General features: G+C 31.4%; 2 protein-coding genes across 4 annotated transcripts; both read left to right on the forward strand.

Moving 5' to 3' along the window:
* Positions 1-689: 689 nt before the first annotated feature.
* Positions 690-7,909, forward strand: LOC149496040 (cytochrome P450 71B36-like). 3 transcript variants are annotated; one of them, XR_016320924.1, is made up of 3 exons: positions 695-1,750; positions 2,499-2,650; positions 7,588-7,909. XR_016320924.1 is itself a non-coding variant. In XM_089721627.1 (2 exons), exons 1-2 carry the CDS (start codon positions 863-865, stop codon positions 2,515-2,517), a joined length of 933 nt encoding a protein of 310 aa, XP_089577753.1. In that variant the 5' UTR covers positions 690-862; the 3' UTR covers positions 2,518-2,777. The 3 variants fall into 3 exon arrangements, 2 of the variants coding, with proteins under 2 accessions (XP_089577753.1, XP_089577754.1); XM_089721627.1 differs by lacking the exon at positions 7,588-7,909 and having other exon boundaries at positions 690-1,750; positions 2,473-2,777; XM_089721628.1 differs by lacking the exon at positions 7,588-7,909 and having other exon boundaries at positions 2,499-2,777.
* On the forward strand, positions 3,643-7,515 carry LOC149496041 (uncharacterized). The gene is made up of 4 exons (XM_089721626.1): positions 3,643-3,956; positions 4,211-6,096; positions 6,172-7,098; positions 7,183-7,515. Exons 2-4 carry the CDS (start codon positions 4,732-4,734, stop codon positions 7,456-7,458), a joined length of 2,568 nt encoding a protein of 855 aa, XP_089577752.1. The 5' UTR covers positions 3,643-3,956; positions 4,211-4,731; the 3' UTR covers positions 7,459-7,515.
* Positions 7,910-15,153: the final 7,244 nt, after the last annotated feature.

The raw sequence follows: 15,153 nt of genomic DNA on the forward strand, positions 1-15,153 counted from the left end.
ATAAGATTTACTTAAACTTCGGCTAAATGTTTAAATTCACTCATGTATTTAACGAAAAAATTGTTATGGTCCTCAACTCTTGAATGCTTTAATTTGAAAAATTTTTTTATCAAACATTCCAACTTTCAACTTGTAAAATTTTTTCCTTTTCAAATGAAGGAAAATAATTTTTTTTTTCTTCATTGTATCCAAACATAAAGATAGAAAATAATAATGAAAATAAAGTTGACAAATCTTGATTATTTTTCTAGATTATTTTACTTTCTCCAATATTGCCTTTTTCTCTCCTTTTCAAACAAAGGGTAAATGAATTAAGGTCATGATTGTTTAAAAAGAATAATTGAGAGTATCCATTCAAAAAAAAAAAAAAAGAATTACAAAAATATTCAAAATTTAAACTTTTTATTAATGTTTTATAGTTTAGTTAATGATTTTCCGAGGTTATTATTTTATTTTTAATTTATTATTTGTTTAAAAATAAATTTGAACATGTACTCATTCCATGCCCAGTTAAAAATATACAAATTTATATGATTAGATCAAATAGGATGGAATTAGTTATCCAAAAATACTCTATTTATTTATCTCGCTAATTAAATTTCTCTTTGGAAGAACAAACTGTACAAATCTTATATATTTCTAAATCATTGTTAATAGAAAATAGTTGGTGGGTTTGGTATTATTTTTCTTGTTTAAATTTTGAGGAATGAAAACCGAACTTTAATGTGTATTCTTACCCAGTCAAATGATTAATCCACCTATGCTTAGCCAAGGCATTCTATATATATAGTTATATACACAATGGTTATACTCCCTCTTCTTCTAGTATATGCACTTCAAAATAGAAACATAGCTACCAATAATGGCTTCTCTTCCTCAGCATGTGTGGTTAGCTCTTATTCTTCTTCTTTTCCCCTTACTTTTTCTTCTGAAGAAGAAACTAACTAGCAATAACTTCCCACCAGGTCCTCCTGGACTTCCAATAATAGGCAATTTACACCAACTTGGGGCCTTACCTCATTACTCTTTATGGCAACTATCCAAGAAATATGGTCCCGTCATGCTTCTCCAATATGGGCGAGTTCCTACAGTTATTATCTCCTCTGCAGAAGCTGCAAAAGAGCTTTTCAGAATAAATGACCTCAATAGTTGCAGTAGACCTCGCATGGCTGGTACTGGAAGACTATCTTACAACTATCTTGATATAGCTTTTACACCTTATGGAGATTACTGGAGAGAAATAAAAAAGATTTGTGTTCTTGAACTTTTTAGTGCTAAAAGAGTTCAATCGTTTCAATCCGTTAGAGAAGAAGAAGTGGGTCTTTTCATAGATTCGATTTTAAAAGCTTCTTCTTCTTCTTCTTCTCCTGTGGATCTTACTGAAAAGACTATATCTCTTACTGCAAATGTTACTTGTAGAGTGGCTTTTGGGAATAGTTTTGAAGCAAGCAGATTTACCCAGAAAGTGATTCATGAAGCTCTTGCCAAGTTAGAGTGTTTTTCTGCATCTGACTTTTTTCCTTATGTGGGTTGGATTGTTGATAGGGTTACAGGTCTCCATGCAGAACTGGAAAGAAACTTTCAAAAACTTGATGAATTCTACCAGAAGATTATTGATGATCATATCCAAAAGGGAAAAGAGAAGCATGGACATCAAGATATTGTCGATTTTTTGTTGGATTTGGAGAGATATCAACCTGAACCTGGAGGAATACAATTCACTAAAAATCACATCAAAGCAATTATCATGGTAATATTCTTATTGATTCTTAAAAACTTTGTCTAGTTAGCGAATTAAATTAAAAAGAAATAGAATAGCTAGTCAGTAGTGGAAAATTTATTCTTCATTTTTTAAAAACTTTGTTTTTTTACCTGTGGGCTCAGATCGCAACGCAGCAGGGAAGAGCCAAAAGCCTTAACTGTGACTAAGTACTGTGACTAAGTTCTGAGCCATATTAGGCGATTTTTGGTAATAGAGTTCAGATAACCGTAGTTTACGTAAAAAAATTTATTTTTTATAAAATTTGAAAATATCTATTACATATGATAAATTATTTTATGATTAAAATTCAACTAAAATTTAACATTATAAATTTGCTATTGCTTAAAATAGTCATTTCAAATTTAAATTTCAATTAAAATAGCTTGCTATGTTTATTATAATGCTGGTATCCTATATATTATAATGTCTTAAATATATTATAATGTTTAATATAATGTCTTAGTAGTCCCCCTGCTAGTTTAGTTTACTGGTTAAATCATGATATAAACAGAGTATCGTATCCCAAACTCAGTTTTTAGTTTCTTAGACTTGTGCTCTCCTCTTGTTAATAAATAATTTGTTTGATTTGTGAATTTAACGGTAGGATATTTTTCTATTTGGAATATTGTATATTTATTAAACATAAATTTAATTGAAAATTGAATAGTAACTGTTAAAGGCAGATTTCCCAATGACGCCTTATTGCTCAGTGTTTTCCCATTCTTATGTGCAATAGTGTTGCTGGAATAAATTAAAGAAAAATGTACCAAGTTGAATCTCAGTTGTGTGTGCCGCCGGAACATGGAACCTTGAAATTCAATGTTGATGGATCCTCAAGAGGCAAGTCAGGAGATACAGATATTGGTGGTATGCTTAGAAATGCCTCAGGTAATGTCTTGTGTTTGTTTTTTAAATTTGTGGGTGCTATGGACTCAAAACGCTACTAAATTCTTAGCCATTCTAAATGTAATAGAATTATTCTATAAATCGCAATATAATAGTTGCCTTTTGATTATTGAGTCTGATTTAAGGATGCTATCATATGGAAAAAATAAAAAATAATGGGAATGACGGGAAAATATTACCAGATCTGATGCATTATATAATATTTTATTTAAGTTTAGTTCTGTCGTATAAAGAGAAAAAAAAGCTCATTTGCATATTCTTTGGCAAAGAAAGGGGTAACGGCTATAATACCTTTACCTTTTTTTGGCATGGTTATAAATTCATATATGATATATTTGTGTTTTTTTTTGTTTGTCAATAGTTGCTTTTCTCCTCTCATGAAAAGGTACCGCTGCTATTTGCTCGTATATTTTGAATTATCTATTGGGTGTGGATTCAGGTTTTACTTAATTAACTTTCCAAGATAGGATATGATGTACTGGAGAAACCTGATGGCTTGAGTGTAAAAACATGGTTAGTTGAGTTTTTTCCATTTTTATTTTTATTTAATTCTTAAATAAAAATTCATCTTTGTTGATAAAGAAAAAAAGATAGTAATTATAGTAATTATAGTTAAAGAGAGTGATAGATTTTTTTTTTTTAAGGTAAAGAACAATGAAGTGTCCTACACTGTTAAATAATATTTCAAATGAAAGAGAGGAAAAACATAAATAAAAGGATGGTTAATATAACTATCCAAAGGGCTTGAAAACTGAGTTAAAGTATATATACACACATGCTTATATATCTTGAAAAATATGTACTTTAAAATTTGTAATGTATATAGATATAGGTAAAAGGCTTTTTCTATTTATTAGGGCTATATGCTATTTTAATGTCTAAACAGATATATATATAGGGAAAATTATTATTTAGTCCCTCAGGTTTTACATAATTAATCAACTAATCCCAAGTTTTGCGCAAATATCTAATAGTCCCTCAGGTTTAACTCCGTCTAATTAAAAGGTCCTTCCGTCCGAAAAGTTGGTTTTTTTCCATTAATTGAAGACTAAAAGACTAAACACCCCTCCCTAGCTGACGTGGACCAGTATGACCTTCCAAGCGAAGGAAACGAAAGGTCAGACTGTCCTAGAGACCCAACTCTCTCACGCAAAAACGTCTTCATCTCCAGTGGAAGTGTTGAAGAATCCATGCTAGAAAATGATGTTTATTAACGAAATGAATTGAGTGGTCGTAGCATGTAGTGCTTCGTTTGCGTGGAATCACAGTCTTCAAGCTTCATTTTGAGGTAAATACCACATACTCAGACCCATTTCATTTTTTGCTTGAAAAAAAATTGAAAATCAATATTATTGAGGATGTTTATGATGATGATTTTGGTATATTAAAATGCTTAAGCATCGTTATGAGTTGTTTTGTGTGTAATGATAATGTATTGAGGGTTTTTGCAGACGTTTTGTGTGTAATGATAATGATAATGATAATGCTTAATCATAATGTATTGAGGGTTTTTTGTAACACCTGTGTTAAATTACAATGTAGGAAAACTTGAATTTGATGGCTTTGCCTGAAAGTTACACCACTGGGGTAATATATGAAGGGGATACAGGGTATTTGTATGATGCACAACCTGACAGAATGAGTTACATTGTCCTCTTACAAAACGTATGCAAAGTTTACAAGATAAAGGATGGGAATGTGGATATTACATTCTCTGAAAATTATGGAATAGAGAATGATGCAGACATTACTCTAATGCTTGAAAGATTCAAGGACACTGATTATATTGAACTGAATTTGGTTAGGAGGCAAGGTGAACCAAGTGTTGTTATGCCAAATGTGTTCCACAGTCAGGTGGCAGATAATATAAGTTTACATAATGATGCGGTGCAGCCTAATAGGGAAGTTCCAGGCAATGGTGTTGGGGAGGCAGAAAGTAATATTGGGTCAAAAACTGAGATAAGTGGGGATGTTGGAGATGTGACCATTATTGAGCAAGAAAATGTAGGTGCGGGATTGGAAATACAGAGGATACAGGTAGTGGTAAGGGGAAGGGGGCAGAAATGTTGATAGGATCACAGATGTGGGATATTGTGCTGGCTGACAACACTGAGTATTCAGGCTATGTAAACCAGTTAGGCAGGGGAAAAGGGAGGGGGAGAGGGCGATGTAGAGGCAGGGCAAATGTTCATGAGGCCAATGTGAATAGGGACAATAGGAAGGGGAAAAGAGCAATTGCAGTTGGAGCCTTTTACAGCTTTAGAGATAGAGTACAACAACAACAACCATTAGAGTGGGAGGGGGGAGAAACAGAAACTGTTGTTGATAGTCAGTCCACAGATGATGACTATGTCTTTTCTGATACTGAAGATGAGAGTAGTGGAGCTGAAACACCCGAGGGAATGGAAATAGATCCAGAAGAGGAAGTTGACTTCAATGATGATGTTGATGATGGTCCCAGTGATGTTGATACTGACAAGGAACAGTCAGCTGAAAGTAGTGACATGGAGGTTGATGCACCAAGAAGGAGAAGACCTAAAAAGAAAACACGAGATCCTTGGAAGAAAATATATGACAATATATTTGAAACACCAGTTGAAGGTGATATTGAATTCAGAGTTGGGCATGCATTCTTAAGTGTTGATAGTTGTAGGGAAGCTTTAAGGGATTATGCTATTAGGGGAGGGTTCATACTGAGGATGATCAAGAATGATAGTAGAAGAGTGACAGCAAAATGTAAGGGGGAGGGATGCACATTTAGGTTCCATGCTAGTGTGGCTCCAGACTTAGTGAGTTTTGTAATAAAAACCCTACAACCTGAGCATACAAGCACGAGGCCATTAAACAACAAGAATCCCAATGCAACAACAAAGTGGGTGAAGAAGAAACTGGAATCTCAATTGGCTGTTGATCTAGGAATGAGCTATGATTTAATGCAAGCTGAGTTAAAGGCAAAATGGGGCATTGAGACTGAATATTGGCAACTTCATAGGGCAAGGACAGCTGCTAGAGAGCAAGTTGCAGGTTCACACGTTGAGAGCTACAATAAGTTGCATGAATACATTACACAAGTTCAAATGTCAAACCCTGGAACTTTTATCAAATTTGAATCAATGCCAAGTAACAATTTGGATGAGCCACTTGTCTTTAGCTCCATTTTCATATATTTTGAAGCAATGAAAGTGGGATTTTTGGAGGGATGTAGGCCTCTCATTGGATTGGATGGATGCTTCCTGAAGGACCCTTTTGGAGGATGTTTACTGAGTGCTATTACACTAGATGGGAATAAGGGGGTGTTCCCACTAGCTTTTGCAATTGTTCAAAATGAATGCACTGCAACATGGACCTTCTTCCTTGACTGTCTTAGACAATGCATTGGATCGGGATGTGATTCAAAGCCATGGACATTCATTTCAGACAGACAAAAGGTAACTTCCTCCAAAGTTTTTCATATTTCACTTTCAACTATTTAGCTAATGATGTTGAATTCTTTTTGAACATAGGGATTGATTGAGGCTGTGAGGACACAGTTTGAAGGTTCAATCCACAGATATTGTTGTCAACATTTGTTAATGAACTTCAAGAAGCGCTTTCTAGGGGTGATGTTGAGGAAGGAATTTTGGATGGCAGCTAAGTCTAGCCATAGTTATGCATTTAAGCAGCATATGAAGAATGTTAAGGCTAAGAATGAGGGAAGGGCTGCAAAATGGTTACTGGATATTCCTATTTCACATTGGAGTAGACATGCCTTTCATCCAACAGCTAAAAGCGTTGATGTGACAAATAACATGACAGAGAGTTTCAACAGCTGGCTTGGAAACTTGAGGAACAAACCTATTGTTGAGCTAATAGACTCTATTAGGCAGAAATGCATGGTTATGCTTCATAAAAGGTTTGCAGTGGCTTTTGCTTGGGAAGGGAGAGTAACTCCAAAATGCAAGAGTACATTGAACAGATTGATAAAAGAATCTAGACAATGCAAGATACTACCAAGCAACAATAATGAGTTTGAGGTGAGAGAGGGGCCTATGGCTTTTGCTGTTGACATTGGGAAAAGGACATGCACCTGCAATTATTGGGACATTTCAGGTCTTCCATGTAAACATGCTTGCATTGCACTTGGATACATGAGACTCAATCTTGAAGACTTTTGTCACGAGTATTTCACAGTAGAGAAGTATGTAAAGGCCTACAAAGGAGTCATTCATCCAATTCCAAATTACAACATCCCACCACAAACTGACTTTCCATTCCTAAAGCCTCCAACCGTTAAAAGGAAGCCTGGCAGACCAAGAGAAAGGAGAAAACTTCAACAGGAAGAAGCTCCTCCAAGCACAGCTAAAAGATCTTGCACAGTTAGGTGTGTGACATGCAAGCAACTAGGCCATAATAAGAGAACATGCGAGCAAGCCCCACCAGCCATATCTCAGGTCAGATTCACTTTTGCAATCTCAATAATTACTATGATGTTTTATACTATGTGAATACTTACTACATACCATTTGTTTTATTAGAGGAACAAACAACTTGTGCAAAGAGAAGGAAAAAATTCATCTGGATCTGATGCTATTGTGGAAAGAGGTGCTGCTGCTGCTGTGGGAAGATGTGTTATTGCAACAAGAGGGAGAGGTGTTGCTGCAACAAGAGACAGAGGTGCTTCTGCTTTGAGAGGGAGAGGTGCTTCTGGTTTGAGAGGTAGAGGTCCTTCTAGTTTGAGAGGGAGAGGAGCTTCTGGTTTGAGAGGGAGAGGAGCTTCTGGTTTGAGAGGGAGAGGACATCCTATATCGTGAATATATGTATTTTGCTCTGTGTTAAGAATGATAACAGATTTGGTTTTTTGGTTCAAATGTTGAAGATGGTTTTTTTTTTTTTTAACTAATATGATGCGGATGTTCTTTTGGGTTGTTGAGGTGTTGCAGATGGTATTTTGGGCTTCACATCTTGCAGTATGGATATCCTGCTATGTGCATTTTGTGTGAAGAGGTGCTACTGCTGACAACAGATTGCAAAGTTAGGGAGAACAAGGAATCTTTTGATTTTCTAGCAAGCACAGAAACAAATGTGTAACTTTTTTTTTTTTTTTTTTGCATTGTGTCTGTCTTTTTCTTGACAGCAAACACGCAACTGTGGATCAAGTTTGATTTGAGTTGGGTTTTTGTGATCACATTATGTAAATATGTTGTTTTTGTCTTTTGTGAATTGCAAACATTTGACTAATGACAATTGCACTATTTGTAACCACTCTTCTGCATGGGAGCCAAGTTTGAATTAATATTTTTTCTTTGCAGTTGCTATACTTAAGAAAAAGTACACATTTCATTGCAAAACGTATATTACATTCAAGTCATCTTCAAATTGACTGTGCCCAGCTGAGCTACTAACATTCAACAACTAACCCACCACATTAACACAGCCAACTACAAAAACAACATAAACTACAAAAAAACTAACCAAACTACCCTAAATACATTAACAAAAAAAAAAATTATTATTCACAATCCTCTGTTACCCTTGAACAGCAACATTACAAGTAAAGTGAAAACATTATGATAGCCATCAAGCATATGAAAATCAACTTCTTCAAGCTGCCAATCTCCGACTCCAAGCACTCTCTTTTTCCTCCAATGGTCACAATCTCACTATACATTTTCATCATCTCCCTCTTCATATACAACATCTCTTCCTTAAATTCAAACAAGTCAGTAGCTACACTTCTTTGCCTCACTTCGAATTCGCTTCCTTGAGATCGATCTGATGAATCTATAGCTTTACACCAACCAAGAAAAGACCCGCATGCATTTTCAATACAGTAATAATACAGTCGATTTTTGTTTTTTTGTGTCTCTGAGATCCTAATGCCTGCTTTTTTCCCACACTTGCAATACATATTCACATACCTTCCTTCCCATGCTCCATCGGCTGCGCTTGAAGAAGACATGTACGCTGTTGCTTGTTACCTGCAAATGAAATGGAGATGAGTTTGTTTTTTCCCTTTCTTCCTTTCTCTGCATTTTTGTGAGAATGAAATTTCATCATACCTTGTTGATAGTAATAGGAGCTTCACTAAGGGCATTCTTTGTCATTACAGAATGTCTGCCTTTGTTTTGTACTGATTTTAACGGAAAAAAACCAACTTTTCGGACGGAAGGACCTTTTAATTAGACGGAGTTAAACCTGAGAGACTAGTTAGATATTTGCGCAAAACTTGAGATTAGTTGGTTAATTATATAAAACCTGAGGGACTAAATAATAATTTTCCTATATATATATATATATATATAAATAATTGAATGACTGAACTGATAAAAGATTTACAATCAACTAGTTGGTGCCACTTAATTAGCAAGTGGGCCTACTTTTTGCTAATTGGGTTTGATGAGTAATTTACCAGATTTTTCTTTGTATTTTAATTAATTTTTTTCCCAATTATGTTTGTTAAGTTTTTTTCTGGTAATTTTAATTATAAAAATTAAAAATTTTGCAGATAAAAAAAATAATCTATTGCAGAATTTTGTAAGCAAAAACTTGATTTTTGAAATGTGGCATCCCTTTGACTGAATTTACAGTGTGTTCTGTGATTTTTGTTAGTGCAATGCAATTTTTAATTAGTGAATTAACTAATTGTTAGTACAATCCAATGAATGCCAATTATATATATATATATCACTTTGTTCTTTTTATATCTATTTATTTATATCTAAGTTTTTCAATTTTTTTATTTATAAAACAACACTTTAATTTTTTTTTTTTCCATAAATATTGGTTGTTATTATATCATATTGTATTAGATCATATTCAATTCCAGCAAAACCAGTTAGATGATTTTTCTATAAACAGAAGAATTCCACATAAGACTCTAAGGTATCTATATATCTATGTATCTCAACGTGTACGTGTAATCAAAGCAAAATGCGGAAATAAAAGGATTTCCGGGAGAAATAATAGAATGTGAAATTATTACGAGATATCTTGAAATATCTTTTTGTCAATCAAAAAAATTTAGTTTTTTATTATTATAATATATATATATATATATATATATATATATATATATATATAATATTTGGATAATTAATATATAAATAGATAATTATAATTTTCAATTTTTTGAATTTTAGAGATTTTTTCCTTAGTTTTTAAAATTTTATATTTTAAATTTTTAAATACTACATACACATAATATTTGAGTAATTTATAAACAAATACATACATAATTATGACTTTCAAATTTTTGAATTTCAAAGATCTTTTCGCTAATTTTTTTTTTAAAATTCTATACTTTAAAATTTTTGAATAGTGCACGCACGAACATAATAAATTTTAATATTTTTTAGTTCATCTAATAAATATTTTAAAATTTTATCTAATCATTTTTAATAAAAATTTGTCAGTTCATTGAATCTATTCCATTTAATGTGTTTATTTTAAATTATCCAAAAAAATTTTATTTAATCTATTTATACTATATATAAATGTGGAAATAGGGAAAATAATGAGATTTTCGATAGTGTTTTCGGTGAAATTTAAAATATTTTGAAATAACCTATGATAGCCAATTAAAACAATTTTATCTTAAAAAATATTTATAATATCTAATGTAATTTTAAATATTTTTTATTAGGAGAGAGAAAAGGATAAGGAAAAATCTTTAAAAATATCTAATATTTGATTGTAATTTAAAATATTTTGACTAGAATTGATTTTTGAATTTTTTTTTATTTTTTTACAATTTGTATTTGATTTTTTTTACATTTATTTTTAAATATTATTTTTCTTTATATTTGTATAATTTGATTGGATATATTTTTTATTTAAATATTATTTTTCTTTATATTTGTATAATTTGATTGGATATGTTCTTTTACTTGACTTTAGTTTTTTTTTTTTTTTTTTGGTCCATCAAACTCAAATTTCATTAAATCATGGGTTTCCAATGGAAGAAGGGGCTGATTTTTAGTATTCAAATTGGAGTAGTTTGTTTTCTTTAGTAAGAGATTTGTATCTTCTTGCAATAAAAAGATGGTCTCTTAATGATTAAATATTTTTAATTTTTTAAAATTTTTTCTCTTATATTCTAAATTTGTTTGATTCGAAGGAAAATAGTATTTAAAAAACTGGAAAAAAAAAATTAGAACTAATATTTCTGTTTTTGATCACTTTTGAAGGTTTCAAGGATCCGTGCATATAAATATGTTCATTTTTCTAATGCATTAAGTATATAATACTGTCACTATAGCCAAAGCAATTATTACTATTATTCTGGCTCATGTTATTTTTAAACAATTCAAATCAGTTTTTCAAGGAATTTTTTTTTAATTTTTTTTTACTTCTCCATTATTAATATATATAGATATTGATAAGGGTTGGGGACAGAAAAAATGAGGAATGAGTGATGGTTTGATTTACTTTTTGGATGGTTTCAAAAATCTATATAAATTAGGAGCTGAAATTAGGTTTAGGGGTTACGGTTGATAGGTGTTATTTTTATAATATTTTTAATGTGGTTTTTATTAGGATTTGTAGTATTTTTAATTACTTTAATTAATTTTTATTTATGTTTTTGTTCAAAGCTCCCTTGAATCATGATGCACTTAATCTTAAGGAAATTTGTAGGGTTTTGGCACAGAGAAGAGTAAAATAAAGCAACACACTCATGCCTTGCCGGTGCTAGTTAGCACACCCGTGCTGGATTTAAGGAAAATCAAGTGAAGACACAGACTCTAGCATACCCGGACCGTGATTGAGAGAAATTTAAAGTCTAATGAGAATTTTATTCCCTTAAAACAAGGAGAATTTTATTCCCTTAAAACAAGGAGACTTTATTCCCTTAAAACAAGGAGAATTTATTCCCTTAAAATAAGGAGAATTATTCCCCTAAAACAAGGAGAATTTATTCCCTTAAAACAAGGAGAATTTATTCCCTTAAAATAAGGAGAATTATTCTCTAAAGAAGGTGGGATTTCTCTCTCATGAAGTCTATACAAAGAGAGGAGGAATTCATTGTAAGGGGATCATCTCTCATTCTATTATTCTTGTACATAATTTTCTCTCTTCAAAATTTCAAGTATTCAAGAGTTGTGCCAAGATTCAAGGAAGCCATTTGGAGTCAATTGTTAACAAGTTCTTATTTCTAAACTCTTAATCTTGTTTATTTCTTTCATTATCCTTATTGATTATGGAATATTTATCAAGTATTGTTGAGTTTTATTTAAGTACTATGTGTAACTAAATTCTTATACTAGGGGTTTGATGTAGCTTAATCTCTTTTCCAATTTATGTAATTAGATTTATTTTTCCTTATTCAAGTTATGATTTATTGATGAACTTAATGCTTCTAGGCAGAATTTTCCCCTAGATTGATTTATTTCAATTATCACTATCGGAAGAAGGATCTTTGATAAGAAAAGGTTAATAAAACACATGAGAATAATAACTTGATGCGGAAGCTATATGGTTTGACTCATGGGGGGTTTTTATGATTTATCAACCTTAAATTGTAAATTCATGAACAACTACATAACTTAATGATTTAATTCATATTTGATTGCGCTATTGGAAGATAGGTAATTCAATGGAATTAAAATAGCTAGCAATACATCGGAAGAGCTTGTTAGTGAATTAAGAGTTGTTTCCCCTACTTGAATAATTAAATTGATTAATGAACTAATGAAATAAATTGGAAAGAATTAAGTGAAATCAAAACCCCTAGTAGTTTTAAATCCTTGATTTCTTTAATCAATAATTGCTTGCTTGATCTCTTCTTATTCTCTTTTATTTGCTGAATTTAATTTCTATAAACAATTTCCTCTTTTATCGTTTAAATAATAATAGGATAATATAATTTTGGTACTTGGTACACAATCCCTGTGGACACGATACTCTACTCACTTTATATTACTTGTAGCGATTTTCGTATACTTGCGAAAAATGCTTGTCAAGTTTTTGGCGCCGTTGCCGAGGATTGGCAATACCAATATCAATACGAATTATCTTGTTATTAATTTAGACATTTTGTTTTTATTTCTTGATTAAAATATTTGTTTATATTATTTGTAGTTTCTTGTTCCTCTGTTTTTTTATTGATTTTTATTTTCATTATTTTCTTGCGAATTATTTTGAGATGTTTCATCAACAAGTAGTCGCAAGTTTTATTCAACAACATTTAGAGCCATTTTATGCAGCTTGGGCAAGATTTAATGAATTGTTAGAGAGATGTCCTTATCATAATTTTGCTAATAAATATCTCCCTTACATATTCTATTGTGGATTAGATGAAGAAACTAAAAATTGGATAGATAATGGATTTTCTGCAACCAATATTCACCTTCTTGAAAGTAGCCATGAAGATTTACTTTACATATTAAATGATATGGCAGATTTTGACTACCGTTGTCATTTGGATCCTTCATTGCAGGATTGGAATCACCAATATCCTCAAAATTTTGAATAGGAAGAAGAAAAGCAAAAGAATTTAGAGGATTTGATTTCTGCCCTTACTAATTCTCACATTGAATTTATGAATGAAACTCGTGAGAATTTTAAGATCCAACAAGCAGCAATAAAGAATTTGGAGATACAAGCAACGAAATTGATAACCATGGCAATTAATAGATATCAAGATAATGAGTGCAAAATGAATTCTGAGGAAACTTCATGGGAAATTGCATATTTAGAAGATGTAAAACCTACATGTGAAAAATGCAACTCCTTTGAAGACGAATTAAATCTCAATTTCTTGTTTTCAGATATGATTATTAATGACCATGAAAAAGGTAAGGTACAACTGGAAGGGACATTGGGCGAGAGTTTAAATGAGCAGAAAGTAATATTGGTGGATGAAGAAATAATTGAGACTATTGATTTGAGCTCATCAATGGTCTTTATAAATACACCACCAGAAGATCTTTTCTTTCCAATAATACCACATTCAATAAATTGTGTTTTCCATGATCTAATACAGGTTTTTCCCCAAGTTCATCATTCAAGGCAAGATGTTGTTGGTATGACGAGCATAAATTTTCTCAAATTAGCCAATCGTGAGGGCATTTTCAATCAAGACCCATGTGTGATACTACATGATACATACTATGGGCGAATGCCGTTATTTGATAAACTTCTCAAAAGTCGAGTTTAAAGACTTTAAACAAAATGCTAATGGGAGGCAACCCATCATTTTCTTTCTCTTCCTTTGCAAATTTTTATTTTATTTTATTTTATTTATTTTCATTTTTATTTTTATTTATATTTTTCATTTTATTCTCCCATCCTTAAACCATTATTTTCTTTTATTTTGGTGTTTTATACTCATATTGCAGGTCCAAAAAAAAAAAAAAAAAATTAAAAAGGCTTGAAAACTGATTGAAAGTGCAAGAGTCAGGCTCTAGCACTCCCAAGGCCGTGCTACACAGTATTCCCGTGGTACACAGCACCCCCGTGCTACACCCCCATGCTACCCAGTGCCCCAGCCAGCACGGTCAAGCCGTGCCTTGAAGCACAGACGTTGAAAAAAAAAAAAAAAAAAAAAAAAAAAACCCAATTAGCTTTTTCACAATGATTGTGTCATGTTTATTTGTTGTTCCTACATGTGTCATGTTTATTTATTTATTCCTACATGTGTCATGTTGTATGTGAAAGTAACATTTTTTTTTTTTTCATTCTCCATTATTAACGTCACATGCATATATATATATATATATATATATATTTTTTTTTTTTATTCTTTCACTTTCTTTTCCTTTAAGTGTATTCTTTTCATTATTATTATTATTATTATTATTATTATTATTATTATTATTGTCCTTTTAATTTTATTTTATTTATTTTTATATATATCTTCTAAAAAAAAAAAAATTTGGCTCGAGGAATTCATTCACAGGTTTAAAAAAAAAAAAAAAAAGATGTTTTCTGTCATTGATTTTTTTTTATTATTATTTTTTTTAAATTACAGAAATTCAGTTAATTTTGCAGAAAAAATAGTCTAGAATAAAAATTACATGGCTTGATGTATTAAATGACCCATCTATACAAATCAGGAAGTAGCACGAGCTGAATGTGTCGGGAAGCACGGGCGTGTCAATTGATATATAAAATTTATACAATCCTCTTGTTCGTGACGATCAACTTGGAAACCTGCATAGACTCTCCCGCTTATCAAGGACAAAGTGAACACAGGCTAAGTTTTATTTTCTTTCATTATTTTTGTCCTTTTGCTTTATTAATCTGTTTATGCTCTTTTCAATTTTGTTTATTTATTTTACTTTTAATCATTACTTTTTACTTTGACCACGTGCAAATGCTTTGTTTTGCTTTCTATTTTATTTTATGATTATGTTTCATTATTTTTTTTCTTCTACCTACTTTTTCTTTCTTTCTTTCTGTTTTTGTTCTACTCTTACCTACCTGTTTCTACTTACTTCCTTTGCTTTTAATTATTTTTATATGAAATTTCCTTTCCATTTTTTTTCCTTATTAATTTTTATTTTATA

The sequence above is a fragment of the Jatropha curcas genome, chromosome 5, assembly GCF_041381405.1.
Source record: "Jatropha curcas cultivar XTBG-Jc1 chromosome 5, XTBG_Jcur_1.0, whole genome shotgun sequence".
Lineage (NCBI taxonomy): Eukaryota > Viridiplantae > Streptophyta > Magnoliopsida > Malpighiales > Euphorbiaceae > Jatropha > Jatropha curcas.

Bases quoted from the DNA above. Each gene is read 5' to 3' on its own strand.
- LOC149496040 (XM_089721627.1), top strand. From the start codon at position 863: ATGGCTTCTCTTCCTCAGCATGTGTGGTTAGCTCTTATTCTTCTTCTT. The intron at 1,751-2,472 runs GTAATATTCTTA...CTTATTGCTCAG, and splicing joins ACATCAAAGCAATTATCATG to TGTTTTCCCATTCTTATGTG.
- LOC149496041 (XM_089721626.1), top strand. From the start codon at position 4,732: ATGTTGATAGGATCACAGATGTGGGATATTGTGCTGGCTGACAACACT. The intron at 6,097-6,171 runs GTAACTTCCTCC...TTTTGAACATAG, and splicing joins TCATTTCAGACAGACAAAAG to GGATTGATTGAGGCTGTGAG. The intron at 7,099-7,182 runs GTCAGATTCACT...TTGTTTTATTAG, and splicing joins CCCCACCAGCCATATCTCAG to AGGAACAAACAACTTGTGCA.